Raw genomic sequence first — 15,483 nt, forward strand, 5'->3', positions numbered from 1 at the left:
GACCCTAACAACCTTGCAAAACCCTGGCAGGCAGGGCAGGCTTGGGGCTTTGCTGTAATGGTCAATCCCCAGCGCTACCCATAGCCGCATCACAGCTGCTTTTTTGACAGCAGCTCAAAAGCAATAATAGTGCAGCTTGATGGAGTCTTGACAGCTGCACCTCTTACAGACCCAATCCTTTCTTTCTACGGACATACTCAGCGATCACATCAAACCTCATCCGCGGTCGCGTGCAAGATGGCCAAGAATGCGTACCATTGACTGCTCTTGGCGGGATTGGTCTTCTGCCGGCTGCGCCTCATGCTCCTGCATCGCTTCGAGAAACCATCTTCTTCAGCATACTTTGTACCAAAACCCTTCATACCTGTCCTTGCAGCTGCATTCTCTTGATGAGTGGTCCTCTTGCCACTTTCACCCGTTGCAGCTCGTCTCATGTCATTAGTCTTCTCTGTCGCCCCGTCGCCTCCTTAAATCTGATGTGCAGATCATGTCGATGTCTCCGTGGAGGGAACCTGGAAAACACAGCATGGCAAAGGAACTCACAGTAGTGGAGACTAGTCGCGTAGACTGTGTTATTGATTTCATTGCTATCACTTTTCTTTGAAAAAGAGAAAAAAAACACAATGTCGCATATTGGACAGAGTTGAGGTTGCTTCTAGCATAACACGGATAAGAGGTGTCGTCCACTGTGGGACTCTGTGCTCCACTCACAAACATGCCTTCCAACGCGGACGTCTTTGGACACTGAGCCCTCTGCCATTCACCCTTGAGGAAGCCAACACATCAATTGGCCTCGCCCTCTGCCTTCAGTTGTACTTCTCAAGTGCTGGCTTGAAGGCCGCGAACTGGGTGAAACCCTTCACCTTAGGCGTATTCATCGGGGCCATCCCATGATCTCCCTTCTTCAGCGCCTCTTGGTATGCCGGCCTCTCCGCCACGTCCTTGAGATATCGCAGGATGTTAGGATACGGCCCCAGGTCTATAAATGGAACGAATCCCCGCATCGTGGTCAGGGAAAAGACGCTCATGATGTCGGCGGCACTTATCTGCGCGCCGGCGAGGAACTTGTTGTTCGCGAGCCGCTCGTCCAGGAGCTTCATCTGCGTCTGGTTCCTCTTGGTGAAGATCTGCGACATGGGGTTGTCATCCCCAATTCCGGATAGCAGGAAAGTCATGAGCCTTGAGACACCGGGCTGCAGCGACCCGTTCGCATAGTGCAGCCACTGCAGGTAGTCGCCGTAGTCCCTATCGTCGGGCGTCCTGACCAGCCGCGGCACGCCGCTGCCGGGAGCGGTGTTGCCGCCATGCACGCTGAGGATGTAGTCCACGATGGCGCCGGACTCAGACAGGCTCACGGGAGGCGACACGGTGGTGTCTCTGAAGTAGGGCGCTGTGCCAAATGGGTTGACGCCCTTCAGGTCTTGAGGTGCGAGGGCTGTCTGTGGGTCTCTCTCGTAGACGTGCAGGGTGTATGGCACTTTGAGCTCCTGGTTACGGTCAGTGAACACATCGGAAAGCAAGGGCAATCAACGCAAACGCGGAGTTCTGTACGCACCTCTAACAACCACACGACCCTCTCGCTCTGCGAAAGGTGAAGATGGTGTAGTTCCAGAGACATGATGGCGGCCTATGAAAATCTGTGCGGTGCTTTTCTGCTTCAAAATGCGCTCTCATTCAACACTACTAGAGATGTGTAATGTTAAAGAGACGGCTGGTGATGCGGGAGCCGGCTTGAAGTTTATGTACGTCTTAGCTACACATTGCTGGCATTGGGCCTCATTGGGCAATGTCTCCACTTCTTCTGGCAACTCAGTCCGCTCGGTGGTAAGAATCCTACCGCGTCCAGAGGCTAATGACTTCACTCTGTGGACATCATAGCTTTAGAGTGGTGCTACATCTACCGTAGCCGATCCCACATACCCAGGCTCGCCGAGGTTGTGGTAAGACTTATGTCTTGGCCCACTGGCCCGGCGATTCCTCATCCTCCGACTGCCGCGGGTAGTGGGTCTTCCGCTCCAGATCGGCGGTTTGCTGGGAGGATTCCACTAGGAAAAGTGGAAACATTCAGTAGCATTGGGTGTGCTCTTTTGCTGTTTCCTTCCGAACCTCCGTCTGGTGACTTGGCCGACACATCCGGCTCAGGTTAAGACAAGCCAGCCGCTCTTACTCCCTTGTCGTCCATGTAACGGCGTTTGAGCGCCTTGTAGAAAATGTGCAGCTAATGATTCCCGGCTACAGATGTTCTCTGTCTCGCCTTGAGATCTCAAGGTGGCATCATGCATGCAGAACGTATCTGCTGCTCAACGAAGAGCACCGGCTCTTGCACTTGCGTCACTCAAGTCCAGCAGATCTGCGCCAGTCAGTCCGCTCTCGAAACACCGTCGATTGCTTGCATCTGAGGCTTTCAAGGCATTCTTGGAAAGGGCGGCATCCTCACCAGCTCCCACGCAACGACATGCTGGGCGGCGAGCTTTTGCCAGCATTGATCACCTTCTCGGTGATATGGTCCGGCTGATCATTGCGACAAGGGGGCATTTTCCGTGCCAAACAAGGGCTAGTACCAGCGCTCACTAGGGTGAGGAAAGCCATTTTCCATGGCCAGTGGGTTGTACGGTGAAAAGCCATTGCTGGCTGTCTATTATTATTATATGCTTGTTGTCTATATCTGTCCGCTCTACACAGTCTATTTCCCTGCACCCTGCTTCACGGGTCCATCCGCGGTTTCCTCGCCCAGAGACTCGGCGCTCAGGTCCGAGGCCGTGTGCGTGATCTCGTGGCTCTTCTCCAACTTGGACAGCACCATCCACGTCGGCGCAACGCTGAGCAGCAGCACGCCAAAGTTGATACCGATGCTGACAAAGTGGTTGACCTTGGCCTCGCTCTGCATCGCCCACGCGACCGTCTGGCCGAGCGCCTCGAAACCGCGCAGGATGCCGGTGTGCCGGGACACCGACGACAGGTCGGTGGTGTACTGGCCCACGAGCCAGTACAGGAACTGCTGGAAGGCCTGACCGGCGAAAGTCCAAAAGAAGACCAATGCGTACGACGCGCCAAAGCCGCCCTTGAACCAGTCGAAGACCGGGCTCGGGTCCGCGTCGTAGTACTGCTTCTGCAGGATGATGGCCCAGATCCATGTCCCCGTGAGGATGAGGACGATGGCAGAGAAGCCTATCTTCGCCCGCGTCTTGATGTGTATGCTTTGACGGTCGAGCAGCGAGGCGATGATAAAGGAGCTGAAGATGCCGGCGAAGTTGGTGAAGAACGAGGAAAAGGCTCGCGCGCGGACGGTGAAGTAGTTCGTGAGCCACGTGCTCAGAAGGCCGTTGTAGAAGTAGCTGATGAAGAAAGCAGGCAGGAGAAGGACGATCCGGCGGGATCTCAGCAGGTCCCACACGGCCTTGAACTCTGCTCCGAATGTCGCCTCCCTCTGAGTCACAACCCGAGTGCCGTCCTTGCGCCAGACCTTCTCTGCCGGACTAAGGAGTAAAGCGATAGGCAGACCCAGGCACATGATGACAATGAAGGCGATGTAGGTCGATGGGTTGACCGAGCCAGAACTGGACTTGTCTGCATTCAAGCCAAGGTTGATAGCTCCTCCTACGATAGGACCGGCAGCCTTTGCTGTCTGCCATATGGCAAGGTAGAAAGCTCTGTCTTTCGGACTAGGGTAGCCGATGATGATTGCGGCCTCAGCCGCCCAGAAGAATCCGGCAGATATACCACAGAGGGCACTACCGAAGAGCATAAACCAAGTGACGGTCGATGTGCTGTTGACGTAAAGACCGGCACCGTAGATTGGATATCCGATACTGCCGAGGGCCAGGCCGTACTTCAGGCCGATGCGGTTGTTAATGGCTCCTGCAGCGATGCAGACGAGGAAGAAAAGGCCATAGACGAGCGCATTCGCAGCTGATACGGCGTAGGGTTCTGCTGCTCCACCGGCTCCCAAGTTATTGCTAGCATGCGTTAGTCACCCGCTACGGAGCCTTAAACGATGCATTCTGGAAGATCCGGGGGAACCTACAGAGCGTCCCACATACCGGGAGCAGTGAAAGAGACGCCGCATGCCACAAGAATTTGGAACGGCACGGACCGGAAGACCGAGGCCGTCCTGCTTGGCGGCGCCACGGCAGACCCATGCTCGCTATCCTGGATGCTTCGCTCGGTCGTCGGGCTCCCCATCTCGGCGGTGATGACGGACACGCGGGTAGGCAAGGTTCCGTAGCTCGTTGCTGCTGTGCAACCCTTCAAAACTTGTGAATCCGGAGTGACCATCGTCACTTTACTGCACGTTCGTGCCTGCGAGCGTGTTGAGTTTTATATCATATCCCGAGGACTCCGCTGGGTTGTCACGTATTACGCTATAGCTATTGCGCTTTAGAGGAGAATTTTCATCGGCCGTCTCAAGCTGCGATCACGCAATCGGTACCCACTCTCAGGCCTTCAGAAAAATACCTGTCTGGACGCTCTAGTCCACCAGCTGCAATTATTATGGGATAATAGATGCTACGCATTCGCCACAAGGCTATATGAGAATCCATAAATGCCACACCATTACAATTTCGTCCTGGCGTCTGGATCCAGTCAAACGTAATATCGGAGGCATTTGAAGCAGAAGTGCAGCCATGGCCACATTCGCCTGGTCGGCTCTTAGCTCACCTCGTCAATGCTTCACAACGCGTGTGTCCATAGATTCAAAAGCCTTGCATCGCTGCAATAATCCCAAGTTGCTCATGTCAAACATCGTCTCGACAGACAACGGCTCGCCGAATCACAGCCCTCTGCGATCAAAAATGATTGAATGCAACATTTGGGCCAGCACTCGCGTTCTTTAAGAGCCAGGGAGGGCTGAAAAGACTGGCCCAGACCGCACAGCTTAGGTTGTCTGTCATTGTCTAAATTCCCAATATTCCCACGAGGCTGGCGCAAGGCCGTGACTCTGACCAGGGTCACATTACTGCATTTTCAAGACGAGCTGAGAGAAGTTGCGAGGATGTTTGATGGTTAAGTGACTACGATATGAGAGGTAGCGATATAGAATGGGGCATGATTTTCTAAATCTCCATGATTTACGTAAGGTTTGCGCGGTAAACTCACAGAGCCTTGAGCACAGCCACGACCAGCGTCTTCCACGAGGCTTGCCATTTCGAGGGTCACTTGACCATCGGAGAAAGCACCGCAAAAAATGAGAGGTCATCACTGTGGAAGTTAATGAAGCAAAGTTTAGCCAATTCTTCAAATTCTGTCTTGCAGAGCGTGAGACTAGTTTCGGGACCTTGCATGGGCTAGATCCAAGCATCAAAGGGCAGAAATCCTTTTCCAGTGGGGTTCATAGATGGCGTCGTAACCGTGATTGCGCCAGGTGGATTTGAAGAACCAGGGACAAATGGTGCAAAGAAACGGTTGTTCTAGCCAGTACGGCATCACTGTCTGGTAAGAGCCATTTTCAACCCGCACGGCTTGGAAGACAATGTCAAGTACGTAGTTGTCGACCTGAATTATTTTCCTCTTTTCGCATGCCATGTTTGCTCGTGATATTTGATGGGCATACATCAAATTCCCCGATCACATGCAGGGCACAGTCGAAACATTGCAGGAACAGGAACAATCAGAAAGACTCTTTCTAGCGGTGTGGTGAAAATCTCGGAGATCTTTCTCTGGACGCTCAACACGCGGTCGATGCTTGGAGCTTGCGATGGTGTGGAACCAGCCTCATATTCGAGCAGGGGTACTTGACAAAGAACTCGCGGTTGACTGCGCCGCCAACGCATCCTGTCACTCAAATCTGATATCCTATCACGCATCTGGGTAGTTTTACATTTTCAAGCCCTTATTAGATAGACAATGAATACTGAATTCTCAATTACATGCAAGGGCGGGATTGACATCTTGTTGCTTGATTTCATGACACTATTCGACGACTACATACCCATTCCTGAATTAGACGCTCGCCTGAAATTAGAACCCGAGGTTGTCCAGAGCGCCCTCTTTTCTCGACACCTTACATTTCACCACTATTGCATACCAATGCACTTTCTTAAAGAATCCAGGCTGCCCCTCCCCAAACATGGATCTTGTGGGAAATACCGATACTCGGGAGGAGCGGTGGCATCGATCGTTTGTTGAATTTCAGGAATTGCGATCCTTGAGAAATGAACGAAAAGCCGCCGCGAGAAATGAGTTTGACGCAGAACAACAGGAACTCCATGCAGCCATCTCCCATATTCGAGACGACCAAAACCAAGGCATTGAAGCGATACAAGGAGAAGCCGATGAAGACATACGTCAAATCGAGGAGCAAACCAACATCAAGATCAAGCAGCTCCAAGATGAAGCTTACAGAAAGGCGACACAGATTAGAGAAGACACGAACAAGAAGATTGAAGACCATCAGGCCATTACTGCAAGACAGAGGCAGGAGCTGGAGGGGAGGCTTACTGCAAGGAAACGCAAATATGAAATTGACGGCCTGGAGATTGAAGACGAGTTTATAAGGCACCTTGAAAAATGGGAGATGCGTTTAACATCCTCAGTATGTACAAGAGCCTTCAACAGTCTAATCATTTCAAGGAGCAGTGGCTAACCAAGTTAGACACTTCCGGACACACCACCATCGTCGGAACCTCGAGAACCAGTGAAAAGCTCTTTGCCGTCCAAAGAACACTCGACAGTTTGCTCATCGTTCCGCGAGCCAGATTCTCATGAGGAACACCCAGCGCACCAGCGGCTGACTTTCAACTCCTTACCGCCGCTGCGCTCGAGTGAGCGACACGTGCCCGCTTCTCAAGTCACCCTCAGCTCAGGTACACTAGCACGGACAGGCAAGAAAAGGCAATTTTTGGGATTCGCAAAAGATGGCTGCATTACATGCAGAAGGCGACTTTGGCGGTGCGATGAGAACAGGCCGACATGTGGTATATGCGAGACAGATGGGCAGCCTTGCGTCTGGCCTCCTTCGGAAGCTGAAAATCAGCCTACACGTGACGATTCCGGCCCAAATGATCCACAAGGGGACAATGAAGAATCTGCTGCAGCTGATTCAAGGCCATCAACCACGGAATACTTCGTAGAAGCTGGCTTTGACCTGTCCCCGGCATTCTATTATGATGCCAGGAACCCGCCGTCACAGAGATTGGTAAGGTTGAACCATTCAGCAAGTCGGGTGCGTGTGTGCGCCGAAGCTACTTCTGTGACTTTCTGACATTCCGTCGCTAACAGTAGCTAGCCCGAGCTAACCGAAAGGAACACAGAGGCAGGCTCAAGCTGCATTGCCGTGGGTGATCCCCGTGGCTCGTTGAGTGGTCCCGGTGACAGCTACGTGAGTCAATCTCTGGCCATGAAACCTTTGCAGAGGCCAAGGTCTAAGCGGAGCGGGCAGCCATCTGGCGGCCCTACGGCCCAAAAGACTATCTCATTTGACGAAGTTTTTCGAGGCGTTCAGAGTGTGGATTCACGTGACAAGCACTTCATCGTCGAGTTCCCGCTTGGCAGCGAGAAGTGGTACATCCTACGCTGTGTTGAACATGATATGAATTTCGGTGCTCGCCCTCTCAATTCAGCAGGGCAACACATAGACTCCTTCGCGCACGGTCACAAAGCGAAGACAAATGAGAACGCAATCGCTGAGCTCGGTGAGCTTGTGCAGGGTTGTGATGCTAAACGGGCGGAATGGAATAATGAAGCTTACACGAAAATCCTGCAAAACGGTTATAGACCGAAGACCGGCAAGAGAAAACGCAGACGCAAACCTGCGGCACACGATCTCTTCAAGAGACATCGGGCCGGATCGAATCCGGGTCGCCATGGCTCTCGTCCGGCTGAACCGTCCAAGCCCTTCGAGGGGATCGTCAACCCCGTGCCTGGTGAAGTGTACCAGGGAGCTCAGCAAACGCCAGGAAGCAGGGAGCTTCACTGGTATTTGGTGGTGCGCCTGCCTCTTGATGATTGGTCAGTGTGCCTTTCTCGATATCCTCTTTTCAGTCTCTCAAATAAGACGTCGTTTTATGTATTCCATGAATTTCGATGACAATATACCTTCTACTCATGATAGAGCTCTTCAGTTTCAGACTTATCCTCCTACTTCTGTTCGAATCTCCAAATATCTGACAGATTGGTGCCCTAGGCAGTGCATGGGAATCAATGGAAGTTTCCACCAGAATGAGCTGTCCCAGAGCACACCGCAGTGCTATCGACACGAAGTCCTCCACGACTCCCAGCCACGCACCCCAGAGTGGGATGAAGAGTTCCGAACGGGTGGTTCACGGGTAAGACAACGGGAGTTCCTCTGTCTTCTCCTCAAACCTGGCCTAAAGATACCTGCCTGGGGAGAAGACTTCATCCTACCCCCTGGCAAACAATTTCTCTCCTGGCTAGACGCGGGCAGCTTGCGCGACCGGTGGTACAGGCACCCACATACCACCCTTCCGGGTTCAACGAAAGACGTGGAGGATGCACATGATGTCGCAAGGAAATTTTGCAGAAGGCTTGAAGCAGCCCGCGCAGCTCGTCGTTGGAGACGACCATCAACGGCGATGTCCCACCTCCATAGCGGGCAGCATGAACAAGATCAAGGTTCTCGACAGGCTGCAGGCCAGAACGAAATTGATAATGCCCGTAAGCAGACAGTATGTGCTTGTATTCACACAAAAGCAGTGGTCAGTTACATTAACTAATATCTTGGTATGATAAGTCTGGAGCTGGTGAGGAACAACGGCAACAAACTAACGATCACGAATTTGTTCAAGACAGAATTTTGGTAGCATCATCGAGTGATCTTGAGCTTGGAGGATCCCGGTCTCCTGGTCTGAGCATGGCTGATGACGATAACAATAACCTCGAGTCGTCCTACAGCCCTGGGTCGATCACTTCAGCTACTAGAAGCCCATCAGCCGAATCCAGTATTTTAGACGAGAATTTCGACATCGGTGACTACAACACTCCTCCGAGACCACGCAGCTCCAGCCCAGATGCCGTCCTATCTGAGTCTAGCATATACGAGCGGGCTGAACCTCCGAGCGCCTCGAGCGGTGGCCTTAGAGAGTCGTCTGCGATTGAAGCATTGAGAGCAATACAGGCTGAATTCATCCCCGAATACGGTGGAAGCGGTTTTGAGAGCCAGTCACCAGAGTCTCTGTGTAGTTAGATGCCCCTTTTTCTGTGCTCTATACCAATAGTCACATGTATTGAGAGCACATCGCCCCATGTTGGTAAAAGCTTTGCCAACAAGACAATCGACGTTGGTATCAAGGACAAATGAATCAATATGGAAGAGTAGCGATGTACCGGGGGCTATAAGGAGTAGCACTCGAATGCACTTTTTGCATTGAACTATTAGACTCGTGCCCCGAACATCATATGCAGATGCTTCGACAACGACTATTATCATTGTGCATTCATTCTCACCTGCGACAATTAACTTGCCCAATACCCTGGCATTCATCCAAACTAAAATACGATATAATCGCATCATATTACTGCTCGCTTAGCTAGGTTAATCATGTTCCACTTAGATCCACCCCCAGCGTAGACGGATACTTGGAATGTGCCTAGGCATGAGCTGCGCTGCACATGTCGGCACTTGAGCAGTCATCAACGGGACAACTCGCATCATTCGCAATTGTACTTCTTGCAAGAAAAGCTCTGCGCCAGATTATCCCAAGCATCTTCTGGGTTGGCGAGGTCGTAGTAGCTCCCAACCACGCTGAGTGTGTCATTGGCGTTGCCTTGCCCGGGATTGCAATCCGTGTTTCTGTAATTCGCCATCAGTTCCCTGCTTTATATATTCCGCAAGCATGACATAAGATAGAGACGAGTATCTCAACTCACGGGTACACAGTACACCAGTTGCCCTCATTGGCAGCGAGGGAGCTAACGCCAGCGGGTTGGTTGAATGGAAACTGTGCAGCGATCGAGACTGGACACCAGATGTCAGATAATTGTATTTTCTGATAGATACCATTGTTGAAAGGATGTAACATACTGCATGTGTCCCACGAGACATTATATTGATGTGATATTCCTGCGAAGTTGGCGTCGGACCAGGCGGTTAGACCTGCTGCGCATTCGGCAGACCGCCTGCAAGCCAGCGTAGTGACAATGGCTGGTAAATAAATGGCCATGTAGGCAAGAGAGAGGTTTCTTCTCATATCGATATTGGCTGTGACTTTATTATGGAATATGGTGAAAGTGTTCTGCTCGACTGCCAATGTTGCGACCATCCAGTGTCTCTCGTTTGGGAGAGTACCCAGCTTGGCACACAACGCGAATAAGTCGCAGATCACGAGATATAAGAACACTTTTTCTCGAAGTTTTGTAAAGAATTGTACAGAAGTCTGAAATGGAATTAGAATCATCGCCAAAGCAGCGTCCCGACAGACCTTATTATGATGAAAGGATCGTTCTCCTCCCTTACCACGGCAACATCAACGCACAATGTCGAGTCAGTCACGATTTTCAGCCCATTCAGTGACCAATTCCACGGTAGGGATGCATGAGCTATTGCATTTGGAGGCATTTGAGGCATGTTGGCGGCGATGTGATTGTGATAGCCCCTTGAATCCGTCAGGCGTGGTCTTGGCCGTGATTGGCCGCTTGCTGAAAAGGGGCAGCTCGCCGGGCGGCTAACCACCGCACCAGGTCCAATGGCTTCCACATGTTGCAGCTGATGGGTCCGCACCGAACCTTCCGATTGACACCTCCAGAATGGTGATCATGCTAAGTTACGTGCAAAGCTCCGGGGTCGAGACCCGTGAGGCTGCCAGGCCCATGCCCATGCACCTGCCCATGTGACAGCATTTGGACTGAGCGGCATTCGTTGGCTGGCTGTCAAATGATATTTGCAATAGTGCATGGTGAGGAACTTGGTGATCCACAAAAGTCATTTGTATAATCGGCGAAACTTGAAGCTGACTCTCCAACCTTGGGATATCCAAATTCCCTGGCCATGCGTGTATTGAAGTCCAATTCTAGCCAAGAAGTAGTGAATGAGTTTGCCTCACATAAGTATGTATATCGTGGTAAAAGTACTGTATTTTCAACGCGCTCTGAGCGGTCAATTGACAGTGTGTATAGTGGTCGAGTTATTGTAGTGAATCATGTCGGAGGTTCTCAACCACTGCGGCCGCCCACAATAGGCAAGGTATAACTTACCACCTACCCTATGACCCATTCCATGCAGGCTGCTCATCCTTAGGTTTGCTTCGTCTTCACACCAGACAAAAATCTTCAAATAGCTCCCCATCTGTCATATTGTCAAGTCCTTCGCCTGACATGAAGCCGTGCATGTAACTAGATCCAGATAGTTAGCTATCGGTGAGGCTCATTGGGGAAGTGTCTGGATAGTTTCCCTCACCATTCTCCAACCAGAGTATACTCGGCATCCTTTGCGGGAGCGATGGAATTAGAGCTCTTAGCGACGCGTTTCTCGCGGAGTGCGAACAGAACCTCGCCCCCTAGAAGGACAGCTATTGTGTCGCCGACTTGGGCCGTAGCGTCGACCAAGCCAAAGTAACCCTGGCGCGAGACGAAGAAGACCTTCCCGTACAAGGCTGAGAGCATAGCGTCCTCGAATGTCTTAGCCAGATTTTCGTCTGCGCGATCCAGCGTATAATGGTTGTTGCAAGATCGACACCACACACTCCACATCTCCTCGACGGCGCGTGAATCCAGGACATGTGACTTCCACCCGTCTGGGCCTCTCTGTCGAGATCTCGAAGACACGAGAGTCGCCGGAAATTCGGCTGGGACATCGGGTATCTGTCTGCCCGAAAGGTTACCCTTCTTTGAAGCTAGGTCCCAAAGGGCTTTGACGGTCGCGTGCATCGCCCATTTGTGTTTGAAGTTGCTATATTTGGTGGGCTTGGATAAAAATTCAATTCTATCGAGGGCTCTACCTTTGACTGTGAGGGTGTTATCGTGAAATGTTGCATGGGCATGAGTATTGCCGGCGGCAGAATACTGCTTCTGTTGCAATAAATAACGTCCGCCACGCATCACGGTCCAGTCAGGACACCAGGTCGGCATGCCGGGTAGTCCAACGTTGCCCGCGTTGTGGTGAGAGAGTATTTCCAAGGTGCCAGAAGAATCGATCATGGATTTGACGACATCTTTGTATAAATCATAGACTGAACGGCTGTAGTCCGGCTGGAGCCTCGGGTCTTCAGCAATAAGTCGGAAGAGGCTGTAAACTTTGTCTCTTGGATCGGAGGCCCTCGAGCCTCGTGATCGGTAGAGAATATCCATCGGGGCTGGCTTTGCTTGTGGGCTCGAGCTTTGGTACTGATGCCGGGTGGACAGAAGGTGGTTAATCGGAGTTAAAAGGATGTGCCTCACTAGGTGTTGCCAGCGGTAAGGTACTTTTGCATTGTACCTGTAGTCGATCCAGTGCTCCATCGCTTGGTTAAAGACATCCCCACCGAGTCTTGCCAATCCACAGAGAAAGATGACCCGTGGTGCAACGGCATACTCTTGAATTATCCATGCTCTGCTCCACCATGGTCGCTGCATCAGCTTTAGCAGCGCTTTCCAATGGGACGACTTTTGATCGTCTTCCAGAAGCTTGGTGATTTGGGTATGCCTCTCGTTTGGGTCCGTTGATAGGCAAGATAGTTCAAAGAGAAGTTGCAACGCTTGGTCGCTCCCGTGTTGAGATTCACCCAGAAATACCACAACATTGCGAGAATTCTGGTATATGGACCACATCCTCTGCACGTAAGTATTGACCTCGGAGCCATCCGTTTGGTTAATACACAGGGCATCAATCCACAGAAGACGATTATCCCGAGGCCTCCGGAGATGTCGTAAAGCACATGCCAGGTTCGCAGTCACCTGCAAAGGTCGACCGTTCAGGTAGATCAAGGCCTTCTGGCTCAAATCACCCCAAGTGTAAGATAAGGCCTCATATTTGCCGCGCATGGTCCCCAAATGTGAGGCGACGAGCTCGCATCTCAGGGGCTCGCCGCCAAGCCCAGGTTCCAGGCTGACACACCGGATGGCCCATCTGTCCTGCTCTGAGAATACTGTGTTCTCTGATGGAACCGGCAAATCTTCAAGGGGACTGTAGACGCATGTGTTGTCTGATAACTTGTGAGAGTCCATGTCGTTGGAAGAATCAGGCACGCGATGACTCCATGATTTCAGAAAACACAGGTGTCCTGAGGTCGAAGTGGCCGATTATGCAATCAATGCTTTTGTGTGATTCTCGTTTCTGGGCTCACACTGTGGTATATTAAAGGCTCAGTATCGCGCTGTGGGATTTGGGGACAGGCCGAACTTGGTGTTCAATGTACCGGTATGTTAACGGCAGGAATCGAGAAATGCCAATGCTGACAGAAGTGGGGCTGACTGGTGATGCAAGCCTTCGAGACCCCTGCATTTGCCATGCCGTTACATCGGACGTTCAGCTGTGCACCACCCGTGATACCAGGTACTTCCGCAGCTAGTCCAGTTCATCCTATGGCAATTCAAGTAAAACAGAGGCATTTGTACCTCTCATGCCGAGACGTACATATTCACGAATTAACCTAATCCGCCTTTTGCATTGTACGCGTAATTGAAGAGGCACTTGATCTTCAACTTATTGCCTTGCACACATTTGATGGCTCGAGATCAGGAATTTTGACAAGGAAGCTAGATATCTTCAAGCTCTCTGCATGCCAAAATATCCAAATGATACTACAATAAAAAATGAAAGGGTCGTAGTAGAAATTAAACCAGTTCATTCGACTTCGAGCGAGCATGGTTGGATTACATTATGTCATGTCTACCTAATTTATCTGGGCTTTTTCGCTCTTCTCCTTCCTTACGTAAATTGTGTTGGTTCCATGCAGTGTTTCTAGGCAACAACCAAGAATGCGATTGATGTTTGACCAATTAGCCATAAGATAGACGTTGTGTGTGATGCACGAGACACCTCGCCAAAAATTCAAAATAATCAGTGCTATCACCCAATAGCTTGCGCAAGCATAGAAATCACAATCATTGTGTGAGTGGACTTCGCAGCTCAAGACAAGACTATTGACCGGTGAGTCAGAGTGTAACAAATTGTGCGTGGAACTTTGGTGTATATAAGTGGCCTGAATTTTACGGATCATTGCCTGTGTAGACATTCAGTAGCCGCCGTCTTGCCTTTGTTGAGTACCCAGTCCAAGATAAAAGACACAAGTGGTTCCTTCATATCCTTGTTCTCATTTACGAATAGAAAAGATGTCTCTCAATCCATGTCCGCCGGGATGCAATGGTCCCTTCGCGAGCCAGACAATCTCCAGACCAATGCTCAACCCAAAGTCGGACCGCGAAAATCGTGATGAGCAGCGTTTCCAGTCACTCGCCCAGCGTCTTCAAGATGGGAGTCAACGAGCGGCTGCCCCTGCCCCATGCCAGCCAAACTACATCCAGATACCTCAACAAAATTGGCCTCCCCCTAAGCCCCTCACACACCTAAGTACGGGTCCTCCGCAATTGAAAGGCGTTGGACACCCAAACGCCATCAACATCCCCTCCAATTTCTATCAGACCAGACTGTCTCCTCGGAATCTGACAGTTTCTAATCCGCCTTCACATGGTCCGATTGCGCCACCTTCTGGGCCATACAAGCAGAGAGGGCCGTCTGTGTAGAGATCGGTGCTAGATGTAGATGTTCGTGGGTAATGTTTGCACGGCCTGGCCAAAGTCTTCAAGGTATCAGAGGCTAGGGGTACGGGCGATGGACTAAGTGTTTGGACCACTGGGATGTGCCTATTAGCTTTGGAGATGCAGCTGCTCCAAGGAAAGTTGCCATGGCTCAGGAAATTGGATCTTGGGGCACATTGTATCATTAAATGATCGGAGAAGGAATTTTAATGGAGTGATTCGAGGCCAGCTTGGGCACTGATTGAAGCACATGTTGCTAACACTGCCCTAGGTTTGCTCACACACGACTTGGACTGATCTTGAGCCCTCTCGACGAGGCTAGGTGGTGGCAAGTTTTGAACTTGACGTATGGTATGTGGCGAGTCAAGTTCATGAACCTGGGATAGTAGGTTACTCTCCTCACTACCATATTGCTTGGCTCGGGCTGGTGGCCACGCGACTGCGCTCATCGCTCGGCAAGCAAGCTGACATACTTGTCGAGTGTGTGGATCAAGAGATGCGGAACCACACGAACTTATGGCAGCTAAGGAATCGAAGGCGATGTAAGTACAAACGACTTGAGACGAAACCACTGCGTTGCCAAATCGAACTTGGCCACTGGCAAGATAGTGACCGGCCCAAGAGTAGCCAGATATTTGGCTTAGCTCTCATCGAGTTGATTCTATCTCTCACCGGGTCCATAGCTGATTGTTGCTTGGAACTTGAACGCTCGGGAGCAAGCCAGTAATACTGATGTGTAGAATGCGCAGGAATTGTTGGTATATTGAAACATTTCCTGAGGGTATCATAACATACGCGTAACGAGACGCATTTTGGGGTCTTGGACACCCATATTACCGAATGAAGCTCCTACAT

General features: G+C 51.1%; 5 protein-coding genes across 5 annotated transcripts; 1 reads left to right on the forward strand and 4 right to left on the reverse strand.

Annotated features, from left to right (window-relative positions):
• Positions 1 to 806: 806 nt before the first annotated feature.
• Positions 807 to 1,618, reverse strand: J7T55_005865 (glutathione s; the record flags this gene model as incomplete). Its single annotated transcript, XM_053138014.1, has 2 exons — positions 807 to 1,487; positions 1,556 to 1,618. The coding sequence occupies 2 exons, from the start codon at positions 1,616 to 1,618 to the stop codon at positions 807 to 809; spliced, it is 744 nt and encodes a 247-aa protein (XP_053000636.1).
• A 1,065-nt stretch (positions 1,619 to 2,683) lies between these two features.
• J7T55_005866 (uncharacterized protein) lies at positions 2,684 to 4,275 on the reverse strand (the record flags this gene model as incomplete). Its single annotated transcript, XM_053138025.1, has 2 exons — positions 2,684 to 3,956; positions 4,025 to 4,275. The coding sequence occupies 2 exons, from the start codon at positions 4,273 to 4,275 to the stop codon at positions 2,684 to 2,686; spliced, it is 1,524 nt and encodes a 507-aa protein (XP_053000637.1).
• A 1,792-nt stretch (positions 4,276 to 6,067) lies between these two features.
• On the forward strand, positions 6,068 to 9,256 carry J7T55_005867 (uncharacterized protein; the record flags this gene model as incomplete). The annotated part of the gene is made up of 9 exons (XM_053138036.1): positions 6,068 to 6,532; positions 6,593 to 6,803; positions 6,874 to 6,914; positions 6,974 to 7,135; positions 7,226 to 7,947; positions 8,123 to 8,264; positions 8,374 to 8,624; positions 8,749 to 9,126; positions 9,214 to 9,256. The coding sequence occupies 9 exons, from the start codon at positions 6,068 to 6,070 to the stop codon at positions 9,254 to 9,256; spliced, it is 2,415 nt and encodes an 804-aa protein (XP_053000638.1).
• Positions 9,257 to 9,606: 350 nt separating this feature from the next.
• On the reverse strand, positions 9,607 to 10,522 carry J7T55_005868 (uncharacterized protein; the record flags this gene model as incomplete). The annotated part of the gene is made up of 4 exons (XM_053138047.1): positions 9,607 to 9,748; positions 9,826 to 9,913; positions 9,980 to 10,247; positions 10,412 to 10,522. 4 exons carry the CDS (start codon positions 10,520 to 10,522, stop codon positions 9,607 to 9,609), a joined length of 609 nt encoding a protein of 202 aa, XP_053000639.1.
• An 824-nt stretch (positions 10,523 to 11,346) lies between these two features.
• Positions 11,347 to 13,095, reverse strand: J7T55_005869 (uncharacterized protein; the record flags this gene model as incomplete). The annotated part of the gene is made up of 1 exon (XM_053138058.1): positions 11,347 to 13,095. One exon carries the CDS (start codon positions 13,093 to 13,095, stop codon positions 11,347 to 11,349), a length of 1,749 nt encoding a protein of 582 aa, XP_053000640.1.
• Positions 13,096 to 15,483: the final 2,388 nt, after the last annotated feature.

Source organism: Diaporthe amygdali (genome assembly GCF_026229845.1).
Source record: "Diaporthe amygdali strain CAA958 chromosome Unknown NODE_1_length_4327563_cov_65_473760, whole genome shotgun sequence".
Lineage (NCBI taxonomy): Eukaryota > Fungi > Ascomycota > Sordariomycetes > Diaporthales > Diaporthaceae > Diaporthe > Diaporthe amygdali.